This window comes from Marmota marmota, unplaced genomic scaffold (genome assembly GCF_001458135.2).
Source record: "Marmota marmota marmota unplaced genomic scaffold, marMar, whole genome shotgun sequence".
Classification (NCBI taxonomy): Eukaryota; Metazoa; Chordata; class Mammalia; order Rodentia; family Sciuridae; genus Marmota; species Marmota marmota.
This window is the reverse complement of record NW_025999925.1, coordinates 8,880,907-8,901,154: the sequence shown is the minus strand read 5'-3', so window position 1 is coordinate 8,901,154 and position 20,248 is coordinate 8,880,907. Positions and strand designations below refer to the sequence as shown.

General features: G+C 29.9%; 1 protein-coding gene across 12 annotated transcripts in view; it reads left to right on the top strand.

Annotated features, from left to right (window-relative positions):
- Ssbp2 (single stranded DNA binding protein 2) overlaps window positions 1-20,248 on the top strand; it is a 324,265-nt gene that overhangs the window by 269,298 nt on the left and 34,719 nt on the right. For 9 of the 12 annotated variants that reach the window (XM_048800214.1, XM_048800213.1, XM_048800211.1 and 6 more), the window contains 4 exons: window positions 7,275-7,341; window positions 8,069-8,139; window positions 14,116-14,207; window positions 19,840-19,888. In XM_048800214.1, the coding sequence (XP_048656171.1) occupies window positions 7,275-7,341; window positions 8,069-8,139; window positions 14,116-14,207; window positions 19,840-19,888 (279 nt within the window). The remainder of the gene's footprint in view (window positions 1-7,274; window positions 7,342-8,068; window positions 8,140-14,115; window positions 14,208-19,839; window positions 19,889-20,248) is intronic. The other 3 variants (XM_048800216.1, XM_048800215.1, XM_015497861.2) reach the window with 1 other exon arrangement.

Sequence of the window (20,248 nt, the reverse complement as noted above, 5' to 3'; positions counted from 1 at the left end):
ATACATATTTAGTTAAACTTCAGTAATCCAGATATCTGTTGTCCAAACTTAAAGTGATTATATTTATGCTGTTTTAAAATACTCATGTTAGTACTTTGAATAATATTATTGTAGAAAATGTTTAATCTATTTGGAGCATGCCCTTTCAAGCTCAAAGATGATTCTTCTATTTCATTATGTAGTCATTAAAATAGAATTGTCAACTATTTTGTTGTCTAATTAGAATGATATATCAAAATATTTTAAATTTAGGTTTCATTTAAATTGATCATGATTTAGTAAAATTTATATATTGTTTCTAAGAAAGTAGGAAGTGAAATATTAACCTCTTCAGTAGGATTGACGATTCATTTTGAATATATGAAAGATATATCTTTAATAAACATACTCTTTACAACTTATAGTTACTAATTTGACTACAGATTTTAATTCAGGATTTTCCAATCTTTTTTTTTATTTCAGGCTAAATCCATAATAGTTTATACTGTTTGTATATTTATAGGACTGGGTGTTCAGAATGTGGTCTGATATTACTATGCCGAAAAATATAAGAACAGGTAATAGTATCTAAAATGTTGAAAATCAAACCACAAAAAATATAACAGGGAATAAATATAAATGAATAAACATTTATATGAATAAAAAAAGAAATTAAATCTACAAAATATATCGGACTATACAATTTTACATTGAACTTGGTTCAATTCTCAGAAGGGGACCTGATTGAAACATAACCTAGAGTAGAACAGGTCTTTATTCTTTTATTTATGGATAGAATATCTAATCCAAAAAAATTCACAGCATGTATTCAACACTATGTTGAAGAATCAAGACAACCAGAAATACAGTGACTGTTAATGAAGTGAGTAACACCAAGAATAAACTATTGATTTGGTGATCCTGTGTAATTTTGCAAATTTATACTCTATTTCTCTCCATTCCTGAAAAAAGTATCAAAAATTGAGATAACATATAGTAAAACCTGTTGTCCATTTTATATGCTGAAGTTGAATTCAATATTCTAAAAACATACTACATCTGGCCATTCTACTGAGACCTTCAAACATATCTGTCAAATAATAGTTGAGTGGTTAAATAAATTATATTTAAATAGTGAAATAGTGTACAGTTATTAAAAGACATGCTATAGAAGTAAATATTGATATGCTAACGTGTTTATGATAATATTATAGTATTACCAAATGTAAAAATATGTAATATATATAAAACATATGTAAATATATCACCTTTGTTACATAAATGTACAAACTTTCTTTCATTCATCTTTACCCCTACCACACATATACTAACATTTGTCAAAAACAACCTGTAAAGACCATATCCTTTATTTCTGAGTAGTAGGATTATGAGTTAATTTTGCTTTTTAAAAATTTCAATATTTTTTAAGGCTTGCATTGAGCTGGTATAACATCTGTGATTAGAGAAAGATATTATTAATTATATAAATAGATACATGAAAATACAAATATTGTATTCATTTGGTAATTACATATATATATATATATATATATATATATATATATATGATTGTCCTTTGGTAATATTTAATGTACAGTTCCTATTGGTAAGAAGAAAAATACAATGGATGCAAAAGATAAGCAGATCTTAATAAGACTTTTCAGATATGGAAAATATTAGCACGCATTTGAACAAAAATTTTTTGCTTGGACACTTACTCAGATATTGAAAATAAATTTACCATATCCCCATGCAACCAAGACGTACATTTCAAGCAAAATGCATAGTTATTCTTCATTACATGTTCTGTTATTTAAGATAAATAGTATTTCACATGTCCTTTACCAGTAATTTTCTATTTTTAGAAAACTTTTCATATGTAGAATTCAACTTTTATTTAGTGATATCAATATGAAACAAATAAGAGAAATCTGTTCTATAGAATAAATAATAGGAGTCTTATCACCCTATTAAGGAATTTCTAATTTTAAAAATTAAAAATGAAGTCAGGCATGGTGGCACAAACCTATAATCCCAGTGACTTGGGAGGCTGAGCCAAGAGGATTTTAAGTTCAAAGTCAGCCTCAGCATCTTAATAAGACTCTGTCTCAAAATGAAAAGGACTGGAGATTTATCTCAATAGTAAAGCACTGGATTCAATTCCCAGTACCAAAATAATAATAATAATAATAATAAATGAAAATTAAATATTTTTACATGTTTAATATAAATTAGTGAGTAGTGTTGCAAAGCATTAGGAGCTTCTTATTTTTATTATGATGATTACTATTAATATACTTAAATAACTATTTAAAATCCAATGAGACCATCTTCAAAGCATATTTTTTCTTCATGAAAAAATAAATTTTTAGTTTATGGGTTATGCCACACACACAAACACACACACACACATACACATTCTTTCAGTTATTTTCTACCTTTATAGAACAAAGTAAGTAAAAAAATTCAGTATGTATGGCAAAATTAATAATAATAATAATAATAGTAATGACCGTCTCTTTCCCAAACCAAGAAAAGCTTAGACAGTGAACAGTATATAATCTTATCCAGTTTGAGTTAACTGGAGATTTGTGATATAATATTTAATTTCCATCAAAACATATCTCATTATTTTAGATTCAAATATATCCTTTTTGGATATAGTCCAACCTAAAGAATGCATTGCCACTCATTCATTGACTATTCAAAATCACTCACAGAAAAAAAAAAAATTTAATAGCTATTCTTTGAAGCTTACTATGTACCAGGCACCATTCTAAATGTGGGGATGTCACTGAATAAACTAAGGAAAATACCCTTTCTTATTAAGCTGATATTCTAATGTAACACCACCCCGTAGAACTTTCTGGCATGATGGAAATGTTCTATATCTGTACTGTCATGTGCAATAGCATGTTTAATCACTTGAAATGTGACTGGTATGACCTTAATTTTTAACTTGAATAATTTTAGTTAATTTAAATCGAAATAGTTGCATGTGACAAAGGGCTATTACATTCATCTTCATAGTTGAGTGATTAAAATCAAAAATTTAAAAATATATATCAAATGTTGACTTATATATAGGAACAAACAGTCTTACCCTAAATAATATTTCTGTATTTCAATATCTTCCCTATTGATGATGGATTTTTAGAGAAAAAAGAAAATGATGGTAGTATTGTTCAAGGGACCTAGGTGGGTAATGCACCTTCAGTCCAAAAACCAGTCATGTATGACTCTGAGCAGGTGACCTTTTAGGTTTTGTTTTTCTTACCCATAAAATGAGAGAATAGATTCAGATGTTTTTAAAATCCCTTCTAGTTCTAACATTTCTTGATTATTTAATTCTACTTCATATCATATAATTGAAAGACCTATTAAAAACTTGTGATGGACAATCAGGTTAACTAAATTATATCTTGAAAGCGTTGAGAAATTCACTATTTTTTTCATCATCGGAGAGTGTTTAGTCTAGGAAATATATACCAGACCTTAAGTTCCTAGGGGATCTTATCACTGAAATCCTGAGGCATCCTTTATAGATGAAATAATTCTTTTATGAAGCAAGCAGTTCCTCCATTTAATCACTTCTGCTTTGGTAAAATTTCTATTACTTCATTTATTTTAAATCCTAGGGTTTACATTTTGTGTTTCAGTACTTTTAGAATGTGTTGATGTGATTATAAGCCTTGATTCTACTTACTTATCAATAGTTTAACTGTGAACAAATTTAACAAATCATAATCTTCATCATCAAAAAGGATTAATAGTAATGTCCTCAAAAAATTATTGTAAGCATTGATTGAATAAAATAATAAATATAAGGAATTTGGCATAATTCACATACACTGGCTCACAAGTGTTTATTATCATTGATACTATGCTGTTTTTACATATCCTCATAATTAGTGTTATTTTTCTATGAAAGTAAAGATCTTTTATAGAACAAACAACATGTGCCAAAATTCCAACTAGTTAAACAGGTCTGAATGTAATACATTTAACATGTTACAATTATGGCAATCATCTCAACCACAAGATGCATAAGTTTATTTGTTCTGATATTAAGGGTTTAAGGAACACATCAGTTATTCCCATTGATGAACAAAGCTGTCATCTGGTTATCTCAGGACTGATAAAAGGTATTTTAAAAGATAGAGATTTGACTTATTCTGAAAGATAAATATTAATGGCTCAAGAATTTATAGAGACTAGTTTTGAAAGACAACTTTACATTGCTCAAGATTTTTATAAGATTATGCTACATTATTAAGTGATGAGTAGAAACAAGAAAGACTTTTCAATTGTTCTGCTATTCTAAGATAAATTAGAAAAAGTAAAATTTTGAAGAAAACCATTACCAGCGAAAAAACATCATTGTCTACAATGAAACTTGGAATTAAGTGTCAAAGTTCTTAAGTATGAGAAAACTTAAAAAAGCAAGAACTTCAAGTTTACAATTGAAAATAATGTTGATTAGTCATATATTTCCAATTCTCCTCTTCCCTCATTTCTTTATAACTATTAATAGTATTGGCTCCTTTTTTCTTCTTGAAACTCTCATGTATTCTGAGGAGATACTGATTTTGGTTGTCTTCCTAGTTTTATACCTATTCAGTTTTAGTTTCCTTTCTTACCTCCTTTTGGTGCTTTTAAAGAATCAAATCTCCCCTCCCACCCCCACCATACCTCTCCTCATATTGGGGATTGAACCCATGGATACCCTAATACTGAGCTACATACCCAGCTGTTTTGTTTTGTTTTGTTTTGTTTTTAACTTCAAGACAAAATCTTGCTGGAGCTGGCCTCAAACTTGTGATCCTCCAGCGTAAGTCTCCTGAGTTGCTGGAATTACAAACTTGAGTCACCATACCCAGCTAAGAATTAAATACTTTACTTTTGTCTTCATTCTTTGAAGTTAGTTCTATGCTTACAATTGTATCACTAATGATTTCTAAAATTATCTAATCTAAATTTTATTCCTTAAATAATTATTTATCATTCTGTGCTAGTTGGAACAGATAGGGCCCCATGCTTACAGAGGTTACAGTCTGGAGATAATAGAGAAGAAAATAAATAGAGAAGAAAATAAATAGAGAAGAAAATATGGTGGTATACAAGTTCTGTAAAAGTGAGGTATATCTTCTAAGAACACATTAAAAAAAAAGTCTGTGCCTTCGCTCCATGCTAGGAAATCCAGGAGCTAGAAAGAGGCTATGAAAAGATAGGAAGTGGCCATTGTGGTTATGATGTGATTTGTATTATATACACTGATTAGTAAATAAGAACACATATTGAGAATAATGAAAGCCAGGTTTTCCAGTGTTAGATATTTACAAATGAGAAAGGATGAGGGCTGACAATAATCTTGAGGTATCTGATTTCAACTAGAGATTATGGATTTATTGTATTACTGAATTTATGGCATGCAGATGTGCCATATACATACACACAAATAGAGATAAAAATTAGTTATAGATGTACATGAGTATGCATATGTTTGTACCTGTACACATACTTAGATTTTCAAACTCATTGTTTATTGAGAGGGTCTAAAAGTGGTGTGTCCGATTAATAAGAATACTCTGATAATCCAGATATTGATGCCTAATGGCTATCTGAAATACAGGTATGTGTGTATGTGTGTGGGGGTGCATGCATGTGCACACTATACACACATGTAGATGGATGGATGGATAGACATACAGCAGACAGGAACAAACAGAAAGGGATAATGAGAAAAAGGGTGGAAATAAGACAAATGTGATGAAATATTGACAACTGGGAACTGGGTCAAATTATATGGTGATTTTATGTACTGTTCAGTCAATTTTTCGTAAGTTTGAAATTTTAAACACACACACACAATATATATGGAGGACTAAACCCTCAGGCTGGGGCTGTAGTAGACAATTTGTTAGAAAGTGATCCCAACGCTGAGATCTAAAAGATGTCAACACTGGCCACTTTGAGCATTCTGAGGAAAGATTTTTAAGTTTGATTTGTATTTTGTCTTGTTTTTCTTTCCTTTTTTTTTTAAATGGTGCATTTGTCTTTGTTCTAATGGTTGGCATTTGGATATTATTGATGAAAACATGAATAGGAGAAAAGGAAATTTGTACAGGTGAAGATTAGAATGTGAATGTGCCAGTGACAAAAAATTAGCCTAGAGAAGTAAGCAAGGAAAAGCTCATAATTGGAACTCTATAATAGATATATATTGGGTGTGCTTGTAAACAAAAAATTAAAAGAATTATGAAAGTGGATTAAGAAATTACTATTCTTTACTGCATCGCAAATGATAACAATTAAGGAAACAGTTCTTATCTGGTTCTGTAAGTTTATCAATGTTAAATCTCTCTGAAATATTTGAATATTTAACTAAATAAGATTTTCTAATTTTAAGTTAAATTAGCAAATCTTTATAGAAGTTCTCATTATGATGTGTGGATACTCATAGCATCAGCAAATTTAAATCTCTAGTAGGTAGATTCACTTCTACATGCAGCTCAGACAACTGTTAGAAACTTGTGTTTAATATGTATCCCAGCATAAAGCAAACCTTATCTATTTTGTATTCCAGCGTAAAACAATCCTTATTAATCTTAATCTTTTTCAGTTCTGGTTTCCTTTTCCTGTCTAACCAAATTGTTTGAACTTAATAGGAATATTTTTCTTAATCATTTCTTAGGTCAAATGTGACTAAAATAAAAAATACATTGGTCTGTTGGCATTTTAGTCCTGTTTCTATTGAAACAACAAATAAGTAAAATATTCTGTAAAAATAACTTACTGTTTTTAAAATATATATATTTTTATATAGATGGACACAATACCTTTATTTTGTTTAGTTTTTTTATGTGGTGCCGGGGATCAAACCCAGTGCCTCACCCATGCTAGGCAAGCACTCTACCACTGAGCCACAACCCCAGCCCCCAAAATAACTTACTTGGAAGCTAAATTAGTTATTTCAGTAACTTTAGCAAATTAAATTTTAGAAAAATCATTATACTTCTGAGGAAGAAATAGGATGGCTTTTGTGTAGACTTTTGTTTTCCCCAAAATGCTTATTTTGTTTGCCACAAACTTGGGCAAAGGAGAATCTTTTTAGAGCCAAGAACTTATATTAAGTATATAGAACTATGAAATTTACAGATTACTGTGAAATATAAAAATTTTGAGAAATACTTAAATGCATTATGTAGTTATAGGAATTAAATGATAAATATTAAAAGCACTTATTTACAAATGCTTACAATATTTAATTTTTATTTTGTTTACCAAATTGCTAGGCACTTGGAGGTGTCCCAGGAAGTCAGCCATTACTCCCCAGTGGAATGGACCCAACGCGACAACAAGGTGACTAATGTAGAAATGAAAATGAACCAAAGAGAAATTCTTTATTGTTAATGAAATTTTTATTTATTAAGCCTTCCATAATTTTACCAGTTGTAATTTCAAGTAATATGGCTGAATGATTTATATTTTCAACTAGCTTTTAGTTATGTACAATAGAAAGGGTGGTAATAATAAAAAACAGAATACATAAATGTCCAAAATTCTGTATTTTAATTAATAACTTCTAAAATACTTTACACAATTTCTAACAAGTAGGAAGCTAAATTATTATATCATTTATGATTTCCTCTGCCTTTTTCAGATAGAGAAGTTAATCCACCTGAAAGATGGCAGAAGCAAAGAGGATGCTAAGTAATGACTTCATTGGTTTAACATTCCCAATAATCAGGTCCTTCCATAGAGATGTTGAAAGATATTTAAATATCTACAGATATTTAAAGCTCAGTTGTACTATTTTTAGAAAGAGGAACAAATGCTAGGAAAGAAGCATTTCTTTCTACTCGACCTAGAGTAGGAAGAAATTTTCAAGCAGGACATTAAGGGAGAATGTGAATAGGTGGTAGTTAGAGGTAAAATAGTGACCATAGAAACTGACCACAGAAACCAAAATAAGAGGTCATCAGACACTTGGTAAATAAGATACAGATACACCTGGAAGGAAGGAGGCTAGCTTCCAGTTTAGCACTCATGGCCATTACATTTCTAATATCTTCATACTTTTTTTTAGGACATCCAAATATGGGTGGGCCAATGCAGAGAATGACTCCTCCAAGAGGAATGGTGCCCTTAGGACCACAGGTAAACAATCAGTGCAGAAAAACTCGATGCAGAGCTTTTTTGCCTTTATCTTATATAACAGACTCTTATTTGCTAGTTTTTAGTGTATGCATTAAATTATGATATACTTTGGGGCTGGGAGTATAGGATAGAGCATGCATTAGACTCTAACTTCAATCCTCAGCACATGTACACACACAAAAGTCTTCATATACATAGTTGTCAGGCTCTTGAGGATATAATATTTGTAATATTTCAAAATTGATATAACACTAGACAATATTTTAACAAGGTGCTATCATGTGTATCTTTAGTTTACTCAGGAAAATATACTGCATAGAAATATATTATAGTCTTTATTACAAAAAGATAACTAGTACCCTTTGGCTTAGCATGATAAGGAAATAGTTGAGTTATATAAAGCCCAGTTAATTTAATATATTGAATGGAATAAATGTAAAATATAAAACCTTTTAAAGAATGTAATTAACAATTTATTATACACAATCATATTTCTTCATTACATTAGAAAACTATTTAGAAACAAACATTATAGTGTGTATTATTAAACAAGGATAATACTTTGGTATATATCAGATGTTACTTGACTGCTCTACCAAAACTTGCCAAAAGAACACACTGAGGTTGAACCTGTCCTAACTGTGGGTAATGTGTTCAGCAGATTTCATGATATTGGTTATTAGAGCTGAAACACCCTTGTTTTGTCCTGGAAATTTTTCTTGTGGAAGAAATTAATTTTATAATATTGTATTTTAAAGAAACTAACTGACAATTCAGACTTTCAAATGTGTATCTCATGGGTCAGAAGTTAGCACATCATAAAGCTAGCTTTTGCAGGTATTATAAATGACAGTTTTGGAAATTTGCTTCATTGTATCTATTTTTAAAGAATTAAATTGAGTCAAAGAATTAAGAGCCCAAAACCCAGATAATGTGACTAAGACCTAGGAGTTCCTAAACAACAATAATATAAACTATATTAAAACACAAGGCTCATAAAACCATATTTCTCAGAGATGCCATATTACATTGAGGGGAAAAAAAACTCATTCTGTAAATGTATGTGGTAGCCCCCAAACCAGAAGAAACCAATTTCATCTAGGTCAGTTCTTACCTAAGTATTTTCTTAAGATTTTATAAAACTTTCATTTAGATGTTTAAATTGCTTATTCCTATTTCTACTTATATTATAAATGATGATTTATGTTAACCTGTCATTGTTAGGCTACTAACAGCAGTTAGAATTTATAAGAACTATAGGATACTTCATTGACTAAAGGTACTTTTAGTCTTTAAAACTGTACCAACCAATGTGTCTATACAGAACATAAGGGATCTTTTCCAAAAGATTTTCTTAATTGATTTATTGAAAATAAGCATCATAAACTTCTTGCCTTTAATATAGTTGTCATACTTCATTCTGTCCACGTATTTTTCACCTAGCTGCTCTTCAAGCTTTTGGCATTCTCAGACTATTATTAGTATTAGTTTTTCATATTCTAAAAATTATAATTTAAAATGAGTCACTTTTGCAGTGTTTGAAGAGGTGTACAAGTGATATGTAAGCTTGATCTCATTTGAAAATGCAGATATAAAAAGCTTATTGGTCTCTATGCTTTATGTTATAAACAGCTATATGTTTTATGTTATAAGTAAATTGCAACAGATAATAAAATCCCATTTCTGGTGAGTAATCTTCTTATTGATGAGTTTTAATAACTAAGTTTATTATGTAAATTTGAATACTTTCTTTGCATCTTTAAAATCTAAGACAACAGTTTATTTCTCCCATTTGGATTAGTAGTATCCTTGCTACCTATTTGTGTATGAGAGTAATAAAGTAGTTTGGTATTAGTGTACCTCAGAAACCAGAAATTTCTACAGTGGCTTTTTTCAAAAACCTTTATTTATTTAAAACCTTTATTTGTTTATTTACTTTTATGTGGTGCTGAGGATCGAACGCAATGCCTCACACATGCTAGGCAAGTGCTATACCACTGAGCCACAACCCAGCCCCTCTTACAATGACTTTTTAAAATCACATTACAAATGTAAAAGGGTTAAAGGAGGTCACTTTTATAACCAGACATTTATTTTTTTAAATATCAGAGACTTAAATAAAAACTTGAGTCACGTTCGTATGAATGCCACAAAAAGAAAAAAGTCAAATCATTTGGAATGGGAGGAATCTTATAAAATATTTACCTTCATAACAATTGCCATGTAAATTATGCACATTACAGACTGTGAAATTTGTGATGTTAGGTGTGTTTCTTTAATGATAAGGTGAAAATAACTGTAACAGCAGATGTCATATAGATGACTCCCAAGAACAGAATGTCTGCCTTTATTTAGTTGTATTATAGAAACAGTCTCTGGCACTTTGCCTCTAACTTTATCACAAACAAAAATCACCTATTTTTCATAAATATTATTTCCATAATTTTAGAGCAATCTGATAAAGGAGGACAATAGTTATTTATTAGAACAATTGAAGTCCTAAGCAAAGAAATATATATATGTATAGTCTAGTGATTCTTGAATAATGCTGATTGCACACACAGAACATGGTAAGTGTGTAATAAACACTTTTTGCATGGATGAAGAAATAACAGTGTGTCCCAAATTCAGGCATGTTTTCCCTATTCCTCAATGTATTTTAGATCTAAGTGTAGTAACAGTACATGATTGTTAAATTGGTATTAATATCCTTTTGATAAAAAAGCAAGATTATTTATTTAATGAAGAAAAACATCTTTTTTAGAACTGTATTGCATTTTTCTACTTGATTTTTTAATAAGATATACCTAGCTAACTGCATTTTTAAGCTCAGCAAGTGTCATATGATTAAATAGAAAAAATCACCAAAATTGCCCATCTATGTTTAGTTCCTCTAGAAATCTGAAGTATAAATAAGTTAATTCAAGTAAGGATTGCAAACTAGATGGAGAGATAGTGAGATGAAAGTATATGATAGGCTGTCACATAAGAAGAGAGTAAACTGGTTCTGTATTTTCAAATCTATCATAGTTGGTAGCATTCAACTCCATACAGGGAAAAACTTCCTGGAAATTAAACTGTCCAATCATGGAAAGACTTTTTATAAACTTTCTAATCAGAGTCTGAACAGCCATTTTGTCAGGAACATTGCATTGGAAGAGGGATTAAACAGATGGAATTGTATAGTTGCCATCAGCTTTAAAATTCAGTGATTCCAAATTAGCTCTTCCCATTCTGTCTTTGTTGATACCACTTGGAAAGCCAGTTGTTAGTCTTCCTTTTCTTCTTAATTTCTTTTTGTTTTATATTATTCACAAAATAAAAAAATATTTTATAAATCTACCAAGTGTGTACTATATTGAATGATTTCTTACACATTTCCTGTGACAATTCAGTTTAATTAATTTTTTGAAGGCCTTCTATGTGCCAGACATCATACTTAAGCATTGAGTATACAAAGATGAGTAAAACAGATACTCTGCCTTCAGGTTATTTATATCTAGCAGGATATGTAGATACATCTAGAAAAACTATTACATAATAGACAAAGGTTAAAAGAGAAATGTACATACTCTATGTAATAATTCAAGAAGTCACACATAAACAAGCTAGTAATTCTGTTGAGTTAAGGATTCATGGCAAGCTGATGAAAAGAAGGCTCATTTATAAGTTTTATTAGCAGTCATAAGAACAGCTACAATTTTTGAGTACCAAGTTCTGTGTTGCTTTTAATTCATCAAGCATTATGATATGTACTTTATATTTCATTTATTTCTATAAAATCTATAAGGATAATAATATTATCACTTTGCAGATAAGGAAATTAAGGATGGGAAATCATTGGGAGAATACTTGGCCTAATTTCACACATAAAAGATGGGCAGAGGACATTGACCTGTGGCAGGAGATTTAAAGAAGTGTGTGTGGCTTTTTTTTTCCCCAGAGCTATAAGGAAGTTTTTTTTTTTTTTAATATAAAATAAAACAGATCCCTGGAGACCAAAAAATAAGGGAACGCATTTCTTGTAAAACATTTCTAGTTTACTTTACTATTTATATTTTGTTCCAGTGACTAGTTTTTTGTTTGTTTGTTTGTTTTCTCAGAAAGCTCTTGCTAATACTGCTGCTGCCATCACTGTGTTTGCTCCACAGGTTAAGGGAAATAGCTATCCTTTTAACCAGTGACTCAAATGCAGATTGAAACCATCCCACTATCCCATAGCCCACAAATTGAAATGTTTAAATAAGATTTCCTTGAAGTACAATCTAATACAAATAAGAATAGTATGCAATTAAGTAATTTAATTTATTAAGTATGTCTTTCCTGCTGAAGTTATGGACCTTCTCTCATTGATTTATTTCCTTGTCATCTTAGCACCTTCTAAGTAAAAAAATCAAGGAAAATGAGAACATGAGTATAGAAATGTGTGTTCTAAATTTTCAAGAAATCCAGTAGGCTGGAGAATATGGTTAGGAATAGGGAATGAAAATGAAAATTACAGGAAATGAAGGCGGAAAGATAGGCTGAACTCTGAATAACTATATAGCCATGCTGAGAGGTTTAGACCTATTTGATAGGTAATCTGGGTCATCGTAGCTTTTCAGTGACATGAATTTAATACTGAGTTTTAGAAAGATAATTCTTGAGGGAATGTCAAATAGATTGGGAAAGGAAGAAAATAAATCAGAGAAACTGATTAAGATAGTGCAATAGTTTCAGTACATGACAAAGATTACTGATAGCTCTTGAGATAGTAATTTTTTTCCTATTTCATAGGTAGAATCAGTAAACTTTGGTTACTAACTAAATATGGGAATTGAGTGAAAAAAAGCAATATCAGAGTGCTCCTGAAAACTCTTAGCTTAGACAGTTGTGTGGAAGATGACACCACAGAATAAAGGAAGGCAATGTAAAGAACTTTGTCATCAGAAAGTAAAAATGAGTTTACTTTTAGATATGTTAAGCATGAGGTAGTAGTATCCACAGGTAAACAGCCTTTATGAAGTTCAACATTTGGATTATCTAGGAGCCTAGCAAGATATAATGATAAAATACAAAGATTTGGAATTCCTAATACATAAAAAGTTGATGAACAAATGATAGCAGATAAGATTACCCATAAATGTATGTTTATTGAAGAAAATACTGTAGTTAGAATTTGGGGAAAAGCAACATGTAAAGAGTTAGCAAAATAAAAAGAGCCAGCAGAAGAAATTGAAAAATATTACTCCAAAGAATAGGAGGAATAAGTATAGTACTATCAGAAAGCCAACTGTGAAAGTCATTGATAGTATCAAAATATAATAACATGACAATGATAAAATTAACTTTTTGGTCCCTGTGGCAGCTAAACTAAGCTAATATGATACACGTGTTAAAACAGTACAATGGGTTCATATTTAAATCCATGTAATAGGTATTAAATAAAGTTTATTGAGTCATATAATTCATGCATATATATTTTGAGTAAAGTTTTCTGTGTTTTGTATATTTGTAAATATTAGTGCATTTCCATGTTAAATATGTTGTTCTGTGAACAAAAATTTACATTCAACTTCCTTGAGTTGAGTTTTTCTGATTTTTTTTTTCAGACTTTATGTAATTGTTTTGGGTCTGACAATTTCAAACCTGTTGAATAAATATTTTCTTTAAGAACAGAATGTTGAATTTATGAAAGGTTTTATTTGAAAAAGCTCACCAAGGTAGAGATAGTAGGAAATTAATAAAGTTTGAGTATTGTAATTGCAACCATACCCTAATCACTTAATATGCTCCAATGATCTTCCATATTCATATAGTTTTTAAAAGACACAAACCAAAGTAATTGTTAAACTAGAAGCAAAAATACAAGAGTGGACTCTACAGAGAATGAATTACACAGGCCTTATCCAATCAGAAGTTATATAGGGAAATCATTAACCTGCTCTCCTTTCTTTCCCCCCTCCTCTTTGGTTTTGTTTTTTTGTTTTGTGGTAGTCTGACCCTTGGTTATCATTACAGAACTATGGAGGTGCAATGAGACCCCCACTGAATGCTTTAGGTGGTCCCGGAATGCCTGGAATGAACATGTAAGCAAAATGCTATACTTTTGTATTTAGCAAAGTATTCTGTTTTTCTGTCTTCTAACTTGACACTGGTTTCTAAAGCAATTTGAGCACTTCAGTCTTGGTGTAGGACCAAAATGAAGTAAACATGATCTGCAGTGTGCTTCAGTTTTTACAACATAATCTCTTTTATTTTTCCTTGCCTTGAAACTATTAGTTTTTACCCCCCTCTATTTTTAGATGCCATAAATAACAACCTTTAGCCTGTTTCTTTTTGCAGTTTCCTTGTAGAATCTATACAGAAGTATAAAGAGATGCCAACACTAGGACTATGACTTTACAAAAGTAGATAACTGAATATCGCTTACCTCATTTTAATGATAGTGATTACTAAGAGTGAAGTTTTTAAATTTTACAAATATTTATGTGTCTTTACTTTTGCTTTGTTGGGACTACTCTAAGCACAAGAAGCATTTCCTGTGGTAATATTTTCTATATTAAAGAACTTTCCAGGGCACAGAATGAATTTTCTTTTGAAAAATCAAGATATACTTCAGTAGAGAGTACACTAAAGTTCTTTTTTTTTTTAACTTGAAAGACTTTTCTAACCAAATAAAGGAATATATTTCTAACAGTCAAATGTAATGCAGTTTGTTATTTAATTTTCATTTATTTTTCATTGTCCACCTTGCACCCAAAGTCCTATATACATCATGCACTTACTAGTGACTTTCTTTAATTCATCAATGGATTAATTCCATGATGTGGCCCAAATAAAGTGTTTAAATTAGAAATAATTGGAATGTTCTATGTAGTCGATAAGTGTCTCCTCAAATATATTTTCCATCATTCCATGTTTTAGTTACTTCCATATCAAATTGAACAATTTTGCCATAACTTAATGGTATTGGAGATAGATAGACTGTGAAACATGCACTTTTGATGTATGTAGAGTTCTTTTATGATTTTGCTAAAACTGAAAATAGATTAATAGGTGGATACTACCCAGACTTAAAATTAACAGAACAGGGTGCAGGGAGGAGGTCATATTTTCCCATCATATCTTTTCACTTTTAAAATAAAAATGAATAGATAGGAAATCTGACTCTTCTTGAGTTTCTTAAAGACTTTTATTAATGGTCACTCCGAAAGGGAGTGAATGATATTTGTGCTTATCTCAAAAGCTTAAACAGAAAAATGGAGAAATATATAAAAGTTGCCTACCTGAGATTCTCAATTTAAAATGCAATAGATTTTAAGGAGTATTATTTTGAATACTCTTATCAACCCTGAATTATCTAATATTATTTTGTACACTGCCAACTTTAGTTTAACCTGTTTTGGATAGTAAGAGAAAAAATTTCATGTGACCATTAAGATACTCAAATAGCTGCTTAAGATTATCTAGTTCCTTTCACACAGATATATTTAAGTATATACTTTAGAGTGGTACATTTAAGTGCCTAGACTATCAGGTCTAAATATATGGATAGGACTTTAATTTTATAATTTATGTTGATATTTGGGTTTGGGTTTCTTATTTAAGTATTCTAGATACTTTAAAATATTTTCTGTTATGTAGTATTTTACTATTAATGTAATTTCTAGTTCTTAAAGAATTTCAAATTTTTGGTTGGACATGGTGGTGCATGTCTGTAAACCCCAACTACTCCAAGAGGCCAAGGCAGAAGGATTGCAAGATCAAAGCCAGCCTTTGCAACTTAGGAAACCTTGTTAAAATAAGAATAAAAAGGGCTGAGGATGTAGCTCAGTGGTAGAGTGACCCTGGGTTTTGTTCCCCAGTAACACCCCACACACACATACACACACACGTACACACACACAACTTTCTAAGTGTTACAGATTTCAATTTCTATTATTTGTTACTATTTCTTTCCCTTTTTTTAACATTTCTAGTTGTAGATGGACACAATACATTCATTCATTCATTCATTCATTCATTCATTCATTTATTTATATGTGATGCTGAGGATCTGTGTGCTAGGCAAGCACTCTACACTGAGCTACAGCCCCAGCTCTGTTACTATTTCTTTTTGGAGTGTTATTCTATTTTCCATTTTCTACAAATTTAGATTCCTTCAAAGACAACGAAAATGTAAATATTTATATACTTCTAAATGTTTTCTTCTGGCAGAGAAACTTCTCCAGTATGGAAATTGGAGAGAATAATTATTTTATTGATATGGTCCCAACAAAGTAAAATAAGTTTAAAGAGACATAAAAAATACGTTTTACCTCCATTGCACTTAAAAGAGTAAGATTAATTGAAATTTACTTCATTATTTATTATCTTTAAAACAAAGTAAGTCTGGGTAATGGCAAACAAGTTTTCCTAACTGACATTTGTAGCTGTCTTCTGGTCATCTTTTTTAAATGTTGGGTTCCTTAAAAATGAAAGAAAAAACTGGTGTTTTTTTAACTGTATCTTCAAACTACTTAACTACTTAAAATATCTGTGAGTTGGGAAGGAGAAACCTGCCGGAAAATCATATCTGGATGATTTTTCTTTAGCTTGTCATTCTTTCTTATTTGACATGAGAATATAATAAAAAGAAAAATACCCAAATTTGGCCACTAAAAAATTAAATAATGTACTCTAATTGACAACCGTATCCCTTTATTATAGAATACTCCATTTAGAATAAAATTTTGATAACTTTGTTGTTAAAAAATATTGGCTAACAGTTACATTGATATATTTACATTTCCATGCTCTAAACTCAGGATAAATTGTACAAAGTGTCATTTAAAATTAAAAGTTTATTTTCAGTGTTTATACAAGCAGTGCTACAGGTATATAAGTAAAACCCAAATATTAATTTAAGTAACTTAAAGTCGAATTTACATACTGTGACCAAATGTTTTCAAACGCATTGTAGATTTTTTTTAAAGGAAACTTAGTGGTACATTTCTAAATAAAAACTATATTTTCACAGATTTCCAAAAAATTTAAGATTCAGTATTAAAATACCTCTAACAGGCCAGCCTGATTCTATATAACTATACTTATACAGAAATTTTCTTTCAAAATAATGTCTGCTATAATTTATAGCTTACTTTCTTGATGATACTGATGACTTCCAAAAGGAGTGGGAATTACTGAGTTTAAGTAATTTTTCTATTAGAACTACTCATTGTACCCCATCGTATGTGTTTGCGAAATTTACATTTTTTTCATATGAATTATCAATACATAACCTTTTATAATATTAAAATAAAGTTTAGGGCTGGGGATGTGGCTCAAGCGGTAGCGCGCTCGCCTGGCATGCGTGCGGCCCGGGTTCGATCCTCAGCACCACATACATACAAAGATGTTGTGTCTGCAGAAAACTAAAAAAATAAATAAATAAATATTAAAAAAAAAAAAAAATTATCAGCCGTATTTAGTAAATAAATCTTCTTGTGTGCCTACTATGTGTCACATGAGAACCAACATCTGGACAGTTTTATTCACATTCAAATGGGGCCACAAGGATTCTCTTTAAAAAAAAAAATAAATAAAAATAAATAAAGTTTAATATAAATACATAATATGCTGGAAATAGATAAGTATTTATCAAACTCTTAAAATGAACAAAAGATATTTAATATTATTTATAACAGTATGTTTATAATTTAACATTTACATGTTATTTTAATATTAGATTTTAAAATAACATAAAATGTCTTATTTATATAACATTATTTAGATATAATATTTCAAAATTATGAGGTCATTATATATAATCATTTAAATTTTTCCATGATTTGGATATGATTTATTTTAATGTTGTGTAAAGGTAGATATTTCCCAGTTTTTTAACTACATTTTTATCTAACATTAAACAAGTCATTTGGCTAGGTCTTACTACCCAAATGTTTTACTTGATCAATACACATAGTACGTCGTTTTTACCTTATTTTCTTCCCGTTAGGATCTGGAATCTTATATGTAGAATCATATTTCTAAAGTCAGTAATTAATTGTAAATTTCTCCTCCTCTTCATCATCATCATCTCATCATCATCTTATAAAGGCAACAACTTCCTGAGACAGTGCAAGTGCTCCTCATCTTTTTTACCTATGGACAAGACTTTAATCAAGTTTCCTTTTAGTATCTTACTTTACTCTTTTATTCTTCAAATCAAACTGGGAAAAACATGTAGACCCTAAGAATGTGATGTTCTTAGGGTCTACATTCACTCTTTCCTGCCCTTATACCCCAGATAATCCCAAAACAAAACTAAAAACAGATCTAAATATTCCAACCAAATATGAGTAATACCATAACTAACTTGGATAGCATCTTTATTTAATGCCTAGTACTTTACGTTTAAGGTCTATAGAATCAGGGAACCTATTTTTTTTTTTTTTATTAAAAATTTCACACTCCTGGGCTGGGGATGTGGCTCAAGTGGTAGCGTGCTCGTCTGGCATGCACGGGGCACTAGGTTGGATTCTCAGCACCACATAAAAATAAAATTAGATGTTGTGTCCACCGAAAACTAAAAAATAAATATTAAAAAATTCTCTCTCTCTCTCTCTCTCTCTCTCTCTCTCTTAAAAAAAGTTTCACACTCCTAGTGACTGGAGGGAAAGGGAATTTTTTAAAATATCTTTTTTTAGTTGTGGATGGACATAATACCTTTATTTTATTTTATTTATTTTTATGTGGAGCTGAGGATCAAATCCAGTGCCCCACTCATGCTAGGCAAATGCTCTACCACTGAACTACACAATCCCAGCCTGGGAAAAGGAATTTTTGAATAGTACTAATTACAAAAGAATAGCTGATAATAGTCTCCTTTTCACAAGACAGCCTTTACTCACTAAGTACTAGAATATGAGAATGGGACCTTTTTGATTTAATTAACTGATATTAAGTTTGTTTTAAAAAATGTATGCCCTTAAAAGGTATGGAATATACAACATTCTCCTCCACTCTAAAATAAAGTAATAGATTATCATGCATTCACATAGGTTACCTCTTATTTTTTCAATATTTACTCTGGCCACTACCTTGAACTAAAAATATGAAAATAAGAAAGTAATTTCCTCATTACTACTAACTAAATCATCAATGGCACTGAAATATAGATTTTGTATATAGACATATAAAGTAACGTATATATATACATATATATACATATATATACTTTGATTTTTGGTAAAGAAGATATCTCTTGTTACCTTTTTTATATTTATTCATAGTTTAATAATTAGAGCAAAAATTAATACTACTTATATTTTACAAATAATTTCACTTTAAATGAGATACAGATGGCTCTTATATTGATGTCACAAGATTATAGTGTTTTTTTATTCCGTAATCAGTGACTTTTGCTCCAAAAATGTTATAATGATTTAGATACATGTATGAATTGCAATAGGTTATTACCATTATTTGTTTATAAAAATAAAGAGAATATTAAAATAAAACTGGCCTTACTAGAAGCAATTTAATTTGGGAAGAAACTGCTTCATGAAATGATAAAAGTTTTTTAAGAAATAATAAAACTAGTAAAATAAACATAAAGAGAGTAATTTCAGAATTGCATGGTAACTTAATTATAAACACTAATATTTTATGATTTGTTACTTATTGTGAAACATTCAAAGCATAGGTTAAAATTTCATTTATCATATTGTTTTATAGGGGTCCAGGTGGTGGTAGACCTTGGCCAAACCCAACAAATGCCAATTCAGTGAGTATATATATATATATGCATTCATACATTCATACATACATACATACATACATATACACCTTCTAAATTTTTTACACTTGTGCTTTGTAACATTTAACAAAAACAAAAATATGCTGTTTATGAAAGCTTTGCAATCCATCCTATGAATAATCATTCAAAAAGGTTTTGTGTATGTTTTTTAGAAAAATACCCAATTTTAAAATTATGTAATTTTTTCATTTCAAGAGCTAATTGTAAATATACATTCTACATCAGTTAACATATTTTCAAAGATAATTAAAAATGGTGTGATTTAAATATACTTCAATATCTTATATAGTAGTTTATATTAGTCATAAAATGGTTTGATCCTCTGTA